The sequence below is a fragment of the Peromyscus maniculatus genome, chromosome 2, assembly GCF_049852395.1.
Source record: "Peromyscus maniculatus bairdii isolate BWxNUB_F1_BW_parent chromosome 2, HU_Pman_BW_mat_3.1, whole genome shotgun sequence".
Classification (NCBI taxonomy): domain Eukaryota; kingdom Metazoa; phylum Chordata; class Mammalia; order Rodentia; family Cricetidae; genus Peromyscus; species Peromyscus maniculatus.
In genome coordinates this window covers 121570074-121582402 of record NC_134853.1, presented here as the reverse complement: position 1 = coordinate 121582402, position 12329 = coordinate 121570074, and the positions used below count along the sequence as shown (strand labels likewise).

The 12329-nt window shown below is 43.7% G+C and overlaps 1 protein-coding gene across 1 annotated transcript in view; it reads right to left on the bottom strand.

Annotated features, from left to right (window-relative positions):
• Nucleotides 1–12329, bottom strand: part of Cachd1 (cache domain containing 1) — a 230744-nt gene that overhangs the window by 28723 nt on the left and 189692 nt on the right. The window contains exons 10-14 of the mRNA XM_006974048.4: nucleotides 8802–8951; nucleotides 8057–8180; nucleotides 6909–7026; nucleotides 2638–2806; nucleotides 242–384 (exon numbers count right to left, since the gene is read on the bottom strand). Of these exons, the coding sequence (XP_006974110.1) occupies nucleotides 242–384; nucleotides 2638–2806; nucleotides 6909–7026; nucleotides 8057–8180; nucleotides 8802–8951 (704 nt within the window). The remainder of the gene's footprint in view (nucleotides 1–241; nucleotides 385–2637; nucleotides 2807–6908; nucleotides 7027–8056; nucleotides 8181–8801; nucleotides 8952–12329) is intronic.

Sequence of the window (12329 nt, the reverse complement as noted above, 5' to 3'; positions counted from 1 at the left end):
GAAATCCCCATTGCCTATGGGACCTGAAGCAGATTCTTCATGTGGCTCACTGGGCTCCTTAATCCATCAAAAGGGTCACAGCTGACTAGCCTCCCCCTGGGGCACACACTCTGCCTTTTTGGCTCCTGGCTGCAGAGGCCCAGATGCAAGCAGGGTTTGATACTTCAAAGGTTCGTGGCCAACACCCCCTCCTGGGCCTGTGGGAAGGGGTCCCGGGGATGTGGCCTGTGCCAGCACTTACTTTGAGTCCTGGGTTAGCAATGAGGCGAGTGTTGTCACTGAGATAGGCCGTGTAATGCTCCACCATGCGCTTGGTCTCGGGCTGGCTGAGGTGCTCGTAGGGGGAGGAAAAGCTGCCGGCGGACAGCATGACGGTTGGACTTTCTGAAAGAGACCCCGACAAAGCAGGCCTCAGCACACCGAGACTTCATTGGGGGCCCAAACAAAAGCATCACTCAGGCTCTGCCAACATGTCTGCTACGGTGGCTTAATGTCTTCCACAAGGGCACAAAGAGCTTGACAATGAGAGCAGAGAAAAAGGGAAGGAAAAAAAAAAAAGCCACATTCTCTCCCTTCAGGGAGCTTATGGTCCTGTGAGGGAGGCAGGATGGGGATGTGCCCAAAGAGGCACAAATGCTGGAAGCGGAAATCCTAAGAATCGTAGATCTGCATGCTGTGTATCTGTTAGGATAGAGGGTACAGCACACACATAGAGCCAGACTGGGTAGACTCTGGGCTCTGCCATTTTCTGGCTGTGAGATGTTGGGCAAGCATTTGCAAAATGGGGAAAATAACACCAACTCTCTAGAGCGATGCTGAACGGTGCTTTACAGGAGCACCAGTGATGTCTGTTAGTATTCACATCAGTAACTGTCATTCAGGAGAAAGAAAGATGAAATGTTGACATCAGTGCAAAAACCAAAACCAAATTAAAAAATCACCCTCCCAGGTGGTAGGCAAACGTGTCCCAAAGAAAGCTTATCGAGAGTATCCCATGTGTATATCTGTAGATACGAGGTCTAACATGAAAATTAGTTTCCTATTTGAGACAAAAATCCTTGCAGTGAGTCACAGTATGAAACAAAATGTTCTATTTAAATTTTTTATTGTTCAACCTTCCCATACTTTTATTTCCTTTGAAACAGGTCTTGGTGTGCAGCCCTGGCTGGCTTAGAACTCTCCTTGTGGACCAGCCTAGTCTCAAAGTCACAGAGATTTGCCTGCCTCTGCTTCCTGAGTACTTAAAAACACGCACCACCACACCAAGCCTCACCCTATTTTAAAATGTGTCATAAAACACTGTCATGTGACATCCAGCACCTGGGAGGCTGAGGCATGAGGGAAGTGAGTTTGAGACCAGCCAGGATTGATTATATAGTGATACCTGTATACAACAAACAACCAACATAAAAACCCAAACAACAAAGATCGCCAAAAATGGATACGAAACCTACTCTCTATCCAAACAAATTTGTCTACAAGAAACTCACTTAACCTATAAAGATATATAGAAATCAGAAATAAACTGGTAGACAGTGGAGTTGTGACATTAATTTCAGAGGAAACCGACTTCAAAGCATCTCAGCTTTGTTGCTTTGCCTTAGTCTGAGGAAATTATTTTTCTTTGGTAAGCCCAAATGTCTTCCTTTGCCACAGATCAACCAAGGCACTGGACACTAAACACCTGGTACATTGCAATAGTAAGTCCTACCGGCATCCTTTGGAGACTCTGCCTACGGCTAAGCTCTTTTGAGGTAGGGTGCTGTGGAAGATGCCATCAGCACCTTCATCAGATCCCTCCCCACACCTGCACCTCCTCACACCTGTGTCCTGTGCTCTTCTGGTAGGACACCTGTTTGTGGCCTCTGGACAACCAAACCATGCCTAGCACTGGCCGCAGGCTGAGAGGGGCTGAGCACTAGGAAAGCTCATCTGTGGTCTGGGAAGATGCTGGGTCCATGGACACTGCGAACCTGAGACCCCAGAGGCTGGAGCATCATTTGGAATCAGCTTAGCTTTGTCTTTTCTCCCTGTTTACTGCCTTCCCCTCTTCACTGGTCTCTTTTGAGAGCATAGCAATTCCCATCTCAGGGGGCTGGAGAGATGGCTCAGAGGTTAAGAGCACTGACTGCTCTTCCAGAGGTCGTGAGTTCAATTCCCAGCAACCACATGGTGGCTCACAACCATCTATAATGAGATCTGATTCCCTCTTCAGGCATACAGGCAAACTTGCAGAAAGAACACTGCTTATATAATAAATAAAATATATCATAAAAAAAAAAAAAAGAAATTCCCAACCTCTTCTAGGCAACCTGACCAAGGCAGAGAACATAACTGCTACACATAGTATATTTTGTTACGCTATCATTATTATTATTAGTTTATTGAGACAGGTTCTCACTCAATAGCCCAGGCTGTCCGGAAACTCACTATATAGTTCAGCCCATAGTGATCTGCCTGTCCCAGCCTAATACCACCAGGACTGTGAGTGTGAACCACTGTACCTGGCTGCTTCACATTTTCTAGAACTGGAAATATGAAGTATTTGGGGCTGGACAGAGAGCAGGAATCAAACATGTTTATGATAAACTCTTTGAGCAAGATCATGCAGGAAGCTGAGGAGCCCATGGGCTTTACCTAGAGTCGCCAGCTGCTTGAAGTGGAGGCAAGCGCTAGGTTGGCCCAGGAGATCTAGCCGGTGGTACAGCAGCTTGCTGCTGGGCACGGTGTTGAGGTTCTTCAATTGTTTGACAGGTATTTCCGGTTGGATCACCACAATACACAGAATGAAGGAAGTGTCCTGTACCTGTAAAGGGGAGGGAAAAAAATCAGCAAGGAATTCCTAACACAGAAAATGAAGAGTCCATTGCATACATTCTTTTCTGATGTCTGTCTTCTCTCTGGGAAGGCGTTAATGCAATGTCGGATGAACACATGAATGATATGAAGATTCACAGAAGATATTTTCTGTTTTTCCTTCTTATGGAAAGGAGCTTGTATGTAACACAACATTCTACAGCTAATGAATAGACAGATGAAGAGGAGCCCCCTGGGAACTGTGACCTGGTTTGTCATGATTAGATAGGTTAATGGTCACAAGTGCGTGTGCATGGCTTGGAATTCACTTAAAATGTACAAGTGGGGCCTGGGACAGCTCAGTGATAAAGTGCTTGACTGGCTTGTCCTAGGTACATCCTCTAGCCCAAGGAGAAAAAAAAAAGCATTGGTTTTTATAGAAGTTTTCTGAGAGTTGACTATTGTTTTTCTTTTTTCTTTCTTTTTTTTTTTTTCCGACAGGGTTTCTCTGTGTAGCTTGGGAGCCTGTCCTGGAACTCACTTTTGTAGACCAGCCTGACCTCAGACTCACAGAGATCCGCCTGCCTCTGCCTCCTGAGTGCTGGGATTAAAGGCGTGTGCCACCACTGCCCAGCTGAGCAGACTATTCTTTTCTTTTTTTCTATTATCAGTATGACACATTACAAATTCTTATCCTAATAGTGAAATGTTTCACTGAAGCTTGCCCAGGGATTGAGTAAAACCAAAACTTATTATATTCTTAATCAATTGTGAATCCTCAGTAAGAGAAGGGCTCGGGGCAGTCTTTACAGAATCCAGCGTGTTTATTTCGTCCCCAGCAAGCACTGTCTCCACCCCAGGTCTGAAATGAACACCATCACTGTTAAAACTCATAGGAAGCATTGGGCGGCGGCGGCGCACGCCTTTAATCCCAGCTCTCGGGAAGCAGAGGCAGGCGGACCTCTGTGAGTTTGAGGCCAGCCTGAGCTACAGAGTGAGCTCCAGGAAAGGTGCAAAGCTACACAGAGAAACCCTGTCTTGAAAAACAAACAAACAAACAAACAAACAAACAAACAAACAAACAAACCTCATAGGAAGCAAAAATTCTATGTATGGTACTCTTGCCCAGTATAGGTGGGTCAACATTTCTGTCCAGGATAGGCAGGTGCTTTAGCAGTCTAATACAATAAACACTATGTATTTGCAGATCTGCTTTCTCTTAGAAATGGATGTTTGAACAAAATTTAGTGAGGAAAATATCTTCCCAATAATCATCAGCCAGTCACTGACTTACCACCAACAATGGTAAATGTAATGAAAAGTTATCTGATAGCTAGAAAATGCCTGTCATTTCCAGATGATGCCACTGTAGGATCACAATGCAACTCATGATTTATGTGCCATGGGGGTGAAGTAGCCTACTCTGTTGTCTGTCAGCCATATAAACATGTAGCACAGACAATCGACTGCAGTATTGGTGGGAAGAACTCAGTTACACTTTACGTAGTCACTCCTACCACAACTTTAATCATTATTTTAGGAGATCTATTTCTGCTTATACAAATGCTTACTGAAAAAACAGCATGTTGTGTTATTCTGGCATCTGCCACATACCTCTGCACACCTGCGCTTTGATTGCCTCAGGCAGCCAGGTACAGTTGGCTGACCCATACCATGGAGGAGGGTTGTGTAAGTCAATGACATTCACACCCAATGATGCAGTGATGCTGTTCTTGGACTATCATTAAACAGTGCATAACTGTGTAAGTCTGATATATTGCAAGATGCAAAGAGTCTGTTTACTATTATCTCTCTCTCTCTCTCTCTCTCTGTGTGTGTGTGTGTGTGTGTGTGTGTGTATGTTATGCATACCTTCCTTCGTGTGTGTGAGACTGCTTGCAGGCGTATGTGGAGATCAGAGGTTGACATTGGGATGCCTTCCTCAGTCTCTTCTCTATGTTTTGAGACAGGATCTCTCAGTGACCTTGGAGTTTGCTGGTGTGACTAAACTAGCTTGCCATGAAGCCTCTGGGGTCCTCCTGTCTCCGCTCTACAGTGCTGGGGTTAGATGCACACCTGGATTCACATGGACGCTGGTGATCCAAATTCAGGCCACCCTTCTTGCACAATAAGCACTTTCCCCACGGGTCTGTCTTTCTCAACCCCAAAGAATCCATTTAAACGATGGTATGTCAATTGATGAGAGTGAAGACAGCTAAGTCAGAACTAAAAGCCAGTGCCTGAGGAAAATGGCTAGGATGATGCAGTGAGGAAGAAATTGGAAACCAGACAGGTTAGAGTTAAGTTAAACATGGGGTCTGTGAGAATGGCTTCAGAATCTTTAAACACAGAGGCAATTGACATCTTCCTGGAATTGCTTTCAAGTACTGCTGGCAAACATCCTCAATTAGATTAGCAAATTTAATCCTCTTCCCTCATGCCCTGAATTAGGAAGTTGATGGGGTATTCTAAACAGCATCTACTCTTTCCTCGCTGCGCAGTCTTACATAGGTGTCCCTGAAGTTAGGTTTTTACTGCTGCAAGTTCCACTGATCCAAAAGATGGAACCCTACTGGAGGAACTGGAATATAACTTTACAGAATTTAGCTTATTGAGTAAGGGAAAAATACCTAAGTTCCAAAAGTAGCTGGGTTAGCTAGAAAGAGCAATCGCTTCACACTGCTAACTTAATCTCAAGTTATCCTCAGTTGAATTCGGTAAAAGAATTCATTGGTCTGCCGTGTCTGTGGATGCTGAGCTATTCGGGCAGATTTTCTCAGTAATAGCTGACTCTTCTTGAATTATATTAATAGAAAGATCCATTTTATCCCTTGGGACAAAGCAAATATTTACCACCCTCCTCAAATAAAGAAATTTAAAAATATTTGCCCTTATTGCTGGGTAGTGAGTGCAGCTTGATTTGTCTTGAATCTCATTTTACTCTCTTAGTTTTTCACTTGATAGTGACCTGGGTGACAAATTTAGCTCCCTGAGAGAGGCAGTACCTCTCGCTGAATTGTTGAACTCAGGACATAGCTCAGGATTTATCAATGTGGGAAGAAGAGAAAATTCTTCTTTCCAAAAATGTTGACATTGAGTTCTGCTTACCGTCCAAAAGCCACACAATGCCTACATTTCTTTCTTTTTTTAAATATCAACAGTTATTAATGCAGATACCATCCAGCATGTAACTGAAATGCTTTTCATTGGAATATATTAGAAAATATGCTAGAAGAAAGAAGCCTCTGAATTCAAACACAAAAGTCTGGTTTTATGATAAGACAGAATTTCTCTGTGTAGCCCTGGCTGTCCTAGAACTCACTCTGTAGACCAGGCTGGACTTGAACTCAAAAGATCCACCTGCCTCTGCCACCTGAGGGCTGGGATTAAAGGTGTGTTCTACCAGATCTGGCTGATAGATGGTTCAGCGGGTAAGAGCACTGGCTGTTCTTCCAGAGAACCTGGGTTCAATTCCCAGCACACACATGGCAGCTCACAACTGTCTGTAACTCCAAGATCTGACAATAATCTATATTTAAAAAAAAAAAAAAAAAGGCTCTGCAGCTAACTCAGCAAGTGGAGGTACTTCCTGCCCCCATGATGCCCCGACGTCTACCCTGGTAGAAATCGAGAACTACCTCCCACAAATTGTCCTCTGGCCTCCATGTGCCCACACATGTACAAATAAGTAAATGTTGCTTCAAAATTCATTTAAAGAGCTATGATCTATCTACATAAATTCATACAGTCACTAATGCACCCCATGCATGTGTACACACAGAGACTTGTTTGTGGTGGTAGGGGGGGTGCTGGTTCTGGAAACGGGTTGAAGTGGTTACTGATGGGAAATAGGTCAAGGGCAGGAAGGAGTGGATCTATTTTCTCCCCTTTATATCCTTTTATATGATTTGATCTCTTTGTCATGAACAATTACTGGTTTTATAAACAAGAAAGGGGAAAAAATATGAACCATCTGTGGAATGTCTTCTAACCCAGTCACTTTAAATCTGGCTGGTCGTATAGTCTGACCCAAGCTCTCCAGTGTTACCGTGAGAAGAGCATTGAACTAGACTTCATGGGCCGTCCAATCCAAACGACTTCCTTCCACTCACCATCTTCCAGGCGTAGCTCACATTGTAGGCTTCCTTTCCAGTCTCCCTCAGCTTGTTTATGTGCCAAGACAGAGATGAGTTCACAGGGACTGTGATAATCCGGCTGCCTAGAGGGAGGCTGGGTGGAAAAACAGAATTAAATGCCTCAGGCAAGAAAGAAAAATTAAGCACTTAATTAAAGGCAAGGAAGAAGCTGTGAGCCAATGGCCACCCCCTGCTTCTGAACAGCATTGAAACTCATCACTTTTGAAAGACATGATGTGAGATTTTCAATTTTGTAAAGGCGTTATATCAACTCCACTTTAGAAGCCATCCTTCGCCTCTACCCTGCCCCCAATGCTAATTCTTTCCAGAGACTGACTTGTCTCAAATCATTCACTTATTAATTTTCAACCAATGAGCACGAAGACTCATTTCTCCACAGGTTACCATCTGCCAAAATAACATATCCCGGTTGGAAAACATCCAATCTGTTTTTATTTTAAGGGAGCGCTGCACAAACTGTGCGGTCGGACACGGCACTGACAAGCTATCTACTGCTCCTCATCTTAGCCTGTTTTTTGCTAATCCATTTCAGTTTGGTCTAAGCAGAGTACTTTCTGGAAACGTGTTAACATATGCCTGACTTGACAATTAAACTCAATGGAAACGTAGAATTTGATTGACAAAATATTGCCTCCAAATAATTTTGACTTTCCCTGTTACATCAAGTAAACAAGATCCTGGCTACCCTTCTTTAAATTCTTGTTTTCCGATTTAATTTTATTTATTTATTATTATTGTGTATGTATTCACAATGTGTGTGTGTATGTGTCTGGGTGAGGGGTGGCGGAGGTGGGGGGTTACCACGGTGAGAGTGTGTAGGTTAGAAGAGAACTCTGTGGAGTCTATTCATTCCTTCTCCTTTTATGTGGTTTCTGGGATCAAATCTGGATTGCCAAACCTGCATGGCAAGCACGTTTGCCTACTGAGCCATCTCCCAGCCCTTGGCTCCTATCATTATGAAAAAATTACTCAGAAAACTTTTGGTAACAAGAAAATAATTTGTATACTTGCCTCATATCCTATGGCAAACACTCATATTTGATCACAAAATGGGTCCCCTTCTCAAAAGACATGAAATCCTGTAGCCCTCACCTCGTTCTTACCTTAGGATATTTTGCCGAACCAGTTCAAACTTGGGGATATTTTCGTAATGTATGATGTCAGTATGAAGGGGGGGCTCTGACAGTAAGTATGGCCTGGTAAGAGATGGATGCATAAGTGTATACCCTGAAATCACAGAATAAGACATGTTATAAGGAAGATGTAGAATGCCAGTTCTAACAAATGTGCCCATTACTGGTCTGAACTGTGGACTGTCTGGGATGGCTGCCCAGTGCTCAAAACCTCGTATGTACCATGGCAGTCCAATAAAACCTCAACCTGTTTTATGTGAGCTCTCATAAAACTCCTGAAGTGTTGAAAGAGCTCTTAAATTACTGAACATATGTCTAATGGAGGCTATTTAGGTGGTGTTCGTTTTTCTGGTTTTCATTTTATTAAATGTTCTAATCTGTTATATGTAAACCTTCCTGCCAGGGAATCTAAAGATAAAGGTACTAACAAAAAGTGGTTTAAACCCCATTCTAGACATTGTTCACCCCCAAGTCTAACTTCTTGATGTTATAAAAACCCACGATCTCATAACCCAGCATATCATGACCTCATGGTTTGTGAATGTATTCTGCCATCCCTAGGATACATTCCCACAGTGGCCCAGTGACCCCATAACTTCCCTGAAAGCCATCCTTATCCCACTTCATGTATTAGTACAAGAATATCCACAGACTATTTTTTTTTAAGTTGCAAAAGAAAAGTCTTCTTTCTTACAAGTAACTCTTTGTAAATTACCTTTGTCATCTATGAGAAAAGTATAGGAAGCCAAAGAGTCTTGGTAATATGTCACGTCTTCAAGAATGTAAGCCAGGTTCACGTCCACACCTACGATTCCCAGGAGGAGATTTCCAAAGTAACAGGGTTTACTCACAGTCATTATCAGACCTGTGGGTTAAAAACAGAACCAAAGAATAGCATAGAAATTCTGGACCAAGGCTGGGGCTGTGCTCAGGTGAAGTATAAGGGCTAATAGTGCCCTCGGGTTCTGTTGGAAAGTTTTCTGTGATCCAGGTCTGAACCCCTGCTCTTGCAGCCTGCATGGAAAGTGAGCCAAAGGAAGAGAAGAGGGTCCTTTGGTGTTCAGATATTGCAGTTAAAATAAACAGGGGTGATTCCATGCCCCCCACTTCCTATCTAAGCCATGATACTTGGTGTGGTAGTTTGAATGTAATTGGCCTCCATAATCTCATAGGGAGTGGCACTATTAGAAGGTGTGGCTTTGTTGGAGTGGGTGTGGATTTGTTGGAGGAAGTGTGTCACTATGGGGGCGGGCTTTGAGGTTTCCTAAACTCAGGATACCGCCCAGTGTCTCAGTGGACTTCCTGTTGCCGCCATGCTCCCTGTTATGATGATAACAGAGCAAACCTGTGGAAGTGTAAGCGAGTCACTCCCATTAAATGTTTCCTTTGTAAAGGTAGCTGTGGTCATGGTATCTTTTCACAGTAATAGAAACCCTAACTAAGACACTTGGGATTAATAGAATATAGTGCAGTGCCAAACACATCTGGTGAACTGGGAAGATTCAGTTGTATGTCAAAAACAAACAGACAGACAAACAGACAAAAAACAAAACAAAACAACAAACAAAAACAACAAAAACCACTGGATAAGGAATCTGAGCTCTTGAGTTCCATTCCAGTTTACTCCTTTGATACTATACGTGTGACGTGTGACACTGGAGATAATATCCCTCACTGATGCTGACAGGACACAGATGAAAGGAACTGTTTTGCTGATTTCTAGGGGATGCTGGACCAAGAGACTGCAGGGAAAGGGATTTGTAAAAGATACAAACATTACAGCGTATTAATGTATCAAAAATCCCTGAAGACAGAGGAGGACATTAGAAAACCGCAGAAACTGATCATACAGAACTCTGAGTAGTTGAAAGAAGATGAAATTTCCATAGGAATGCATTTCTAGTCATGGAGGCCAGTCCCCACACTAGAGTGTAAAGGTCCAGACAGTACATGCTGTAGGCTCTGTCAGCCATACTGTCTCAGGGACCCATTCTTTCATATTTTTTTCTTTTTAGAAACAATTTTTCAAACTATACAGTCATACTTAGCTCACAGGACACATAAAACAGCAGGGCAGTTAGGGAAGAGCACACAGGAGGAAACTGGACGGGGGGGAAGGGTGTGGCTCTCAGAATCCACCTGGGCACCAAACTGTGCCGCCTCCACCGAGAGGCAGGACATGTTTGTGCCGCCCTGACGGGTATGTGTCTTCATGAAGCCGAGACAGGCAACGTCTCTGATCTCTAATCATGCTGCAATCTCGGGGCTCTCCATAAATCTCAAAACATAGAAATGACCTGCTTTTCTCTATCTTGTATCTCCCTTCACCCGGAGGCATGTGCTTGTTCATAAATCCCTCCTAGAACACTTTGGAAAAGGATCTGGACACTCTTAAAGGTGTCTACGAAGAATGGACTTCTACACAGAGAGCTGTGGGTGATGACAATACTCCAGGTGTGCTGAACTGCTGTGGTGGCAGAGACCAGCTGAATGCATCACTTAGCAGGAAGGGGGAGACACAACCCCGGAAAAGTTTGTAAAAAGTCATTCCATGGTGGGTAGGAGGTCTCTTCTGATCTTCAAAGCACCGTCTATTCAGTTCACATTTCAAATGTTTCTCATTGTCGGCTTGAAAACAGCAGATATTGAAGACGGACTGAAGTGCAGACTTCACAGGAGGTTTGTGTTTAGGTCTCCCTGGATGAATGGGTTGTGTATGGCAGAAGCACTATTGTGGGAGCCAGTATAGAGAGAGACAAAGGTCCCTATGTAGGCCACATTTCCCTGGGCTTTTGTCTAAGATGCAAGTCATTTTCATAGACCAGTAAAAGTCCAACGCAATGCTCCATGACCGAGATTCAAGAGCAGTCTAACCTCTTCTGGCTATGACGAAAAGAACTGTCTCAAAAATGAGCCTCAAACCTATTTTTCCATCAGCTTAGACAGGAGATTCTTTGTATTAATTAATTACAAATGAGTTGATTTGTGTGTGCATGTGTCTGTGCATGTGTATCTGTCTGTGTGTTTGCACACGTGTTTGCACATGCACTCCCTCAGAAGTCCAGGTTAATGTCAGGTTTCTTTTCTCAGTTGCCCAACTGAGACAGGGCCTCTCACTGAACCCGGAGCTCACTGATTTGACTAGACCAGCTAGCCAGGGAGCGCCTGTCAGCTGCCTGTCTCTGTTCACACCAGCACCAGGGTTATAGATTCCACTCTGCGTTCCTGGCATTTTACACGGTTTCTAAGGGACCTGAACTCAGGTAAGCACCTTACTGGGACATTTCCCAGCCTCTAGACAGAAGACTCTAGATCCTCATGCGGCGAATAAAGTATGTCAAGCTATATCCATACTGACAGAATCTCCAAACACTACCCTCTCTACTTGAATCTCAAACATACAAGTTGTTTTTTTTTTTTAAAAGAAATGCATGTTCAGCAAATACATATCACACACACACACACACACACACACACACACACACACACACACACAATGATATGCACCAAATGACAATCAATGAACAGCGGTTTTTGAGTTAGAGCTGCATTGAGCACTCTGTGTTCAAGCTCGTGAAGGCAGAGGAGGTGTCACCCAATAAATCGTAGGACCTGAAAGCCCGATAGAAGTTGACACACTGGCACAGAAACTCAACAGACGTGTAAACCAATGACTGAAATCTGCTGTGGAGGGTTCATGAAGTAAGACCTGCAGACTAAAATTTGGATGACATTAACAAACGGTTTCTCAACGTTTTCATATACGGTGTAAATTTTAAGAGGGGCCCCACTCCACCTGACCGGTATTGGTCATTTTAGGTAACTTATTCCGCTGGGTTCCTAAAGGATTGCATTTCTACATCTGTCTGTATTCCTTTCACACAGTAGTAATAGGATGTCTTAATCAGTCTCTTATCAGCAAAATTTTAATGAGGGGGTTTTGTGTACCTTCCCCCTCACTCTGTGGTACATCACTTGGCTGGCGCGCGCGCGCGCACACACACACACACACACACACACACACACACACACACACACACACACAAATGTGCATTTAAGACACGGTACTGTAACTACTTAGAGGAATAGCCTAATCTGGAGGCAGGAGTTCCTAGACAAGTGGTTCTCAATCTGTGGGTTGCGACCCCCTTGGGGGTTGAATGAAGATCTGACGCCCCCACAAAGACATACATGCAGGCAAAGCACCAATGCACATAAAATAAAAATAAATTATAAAAATTAT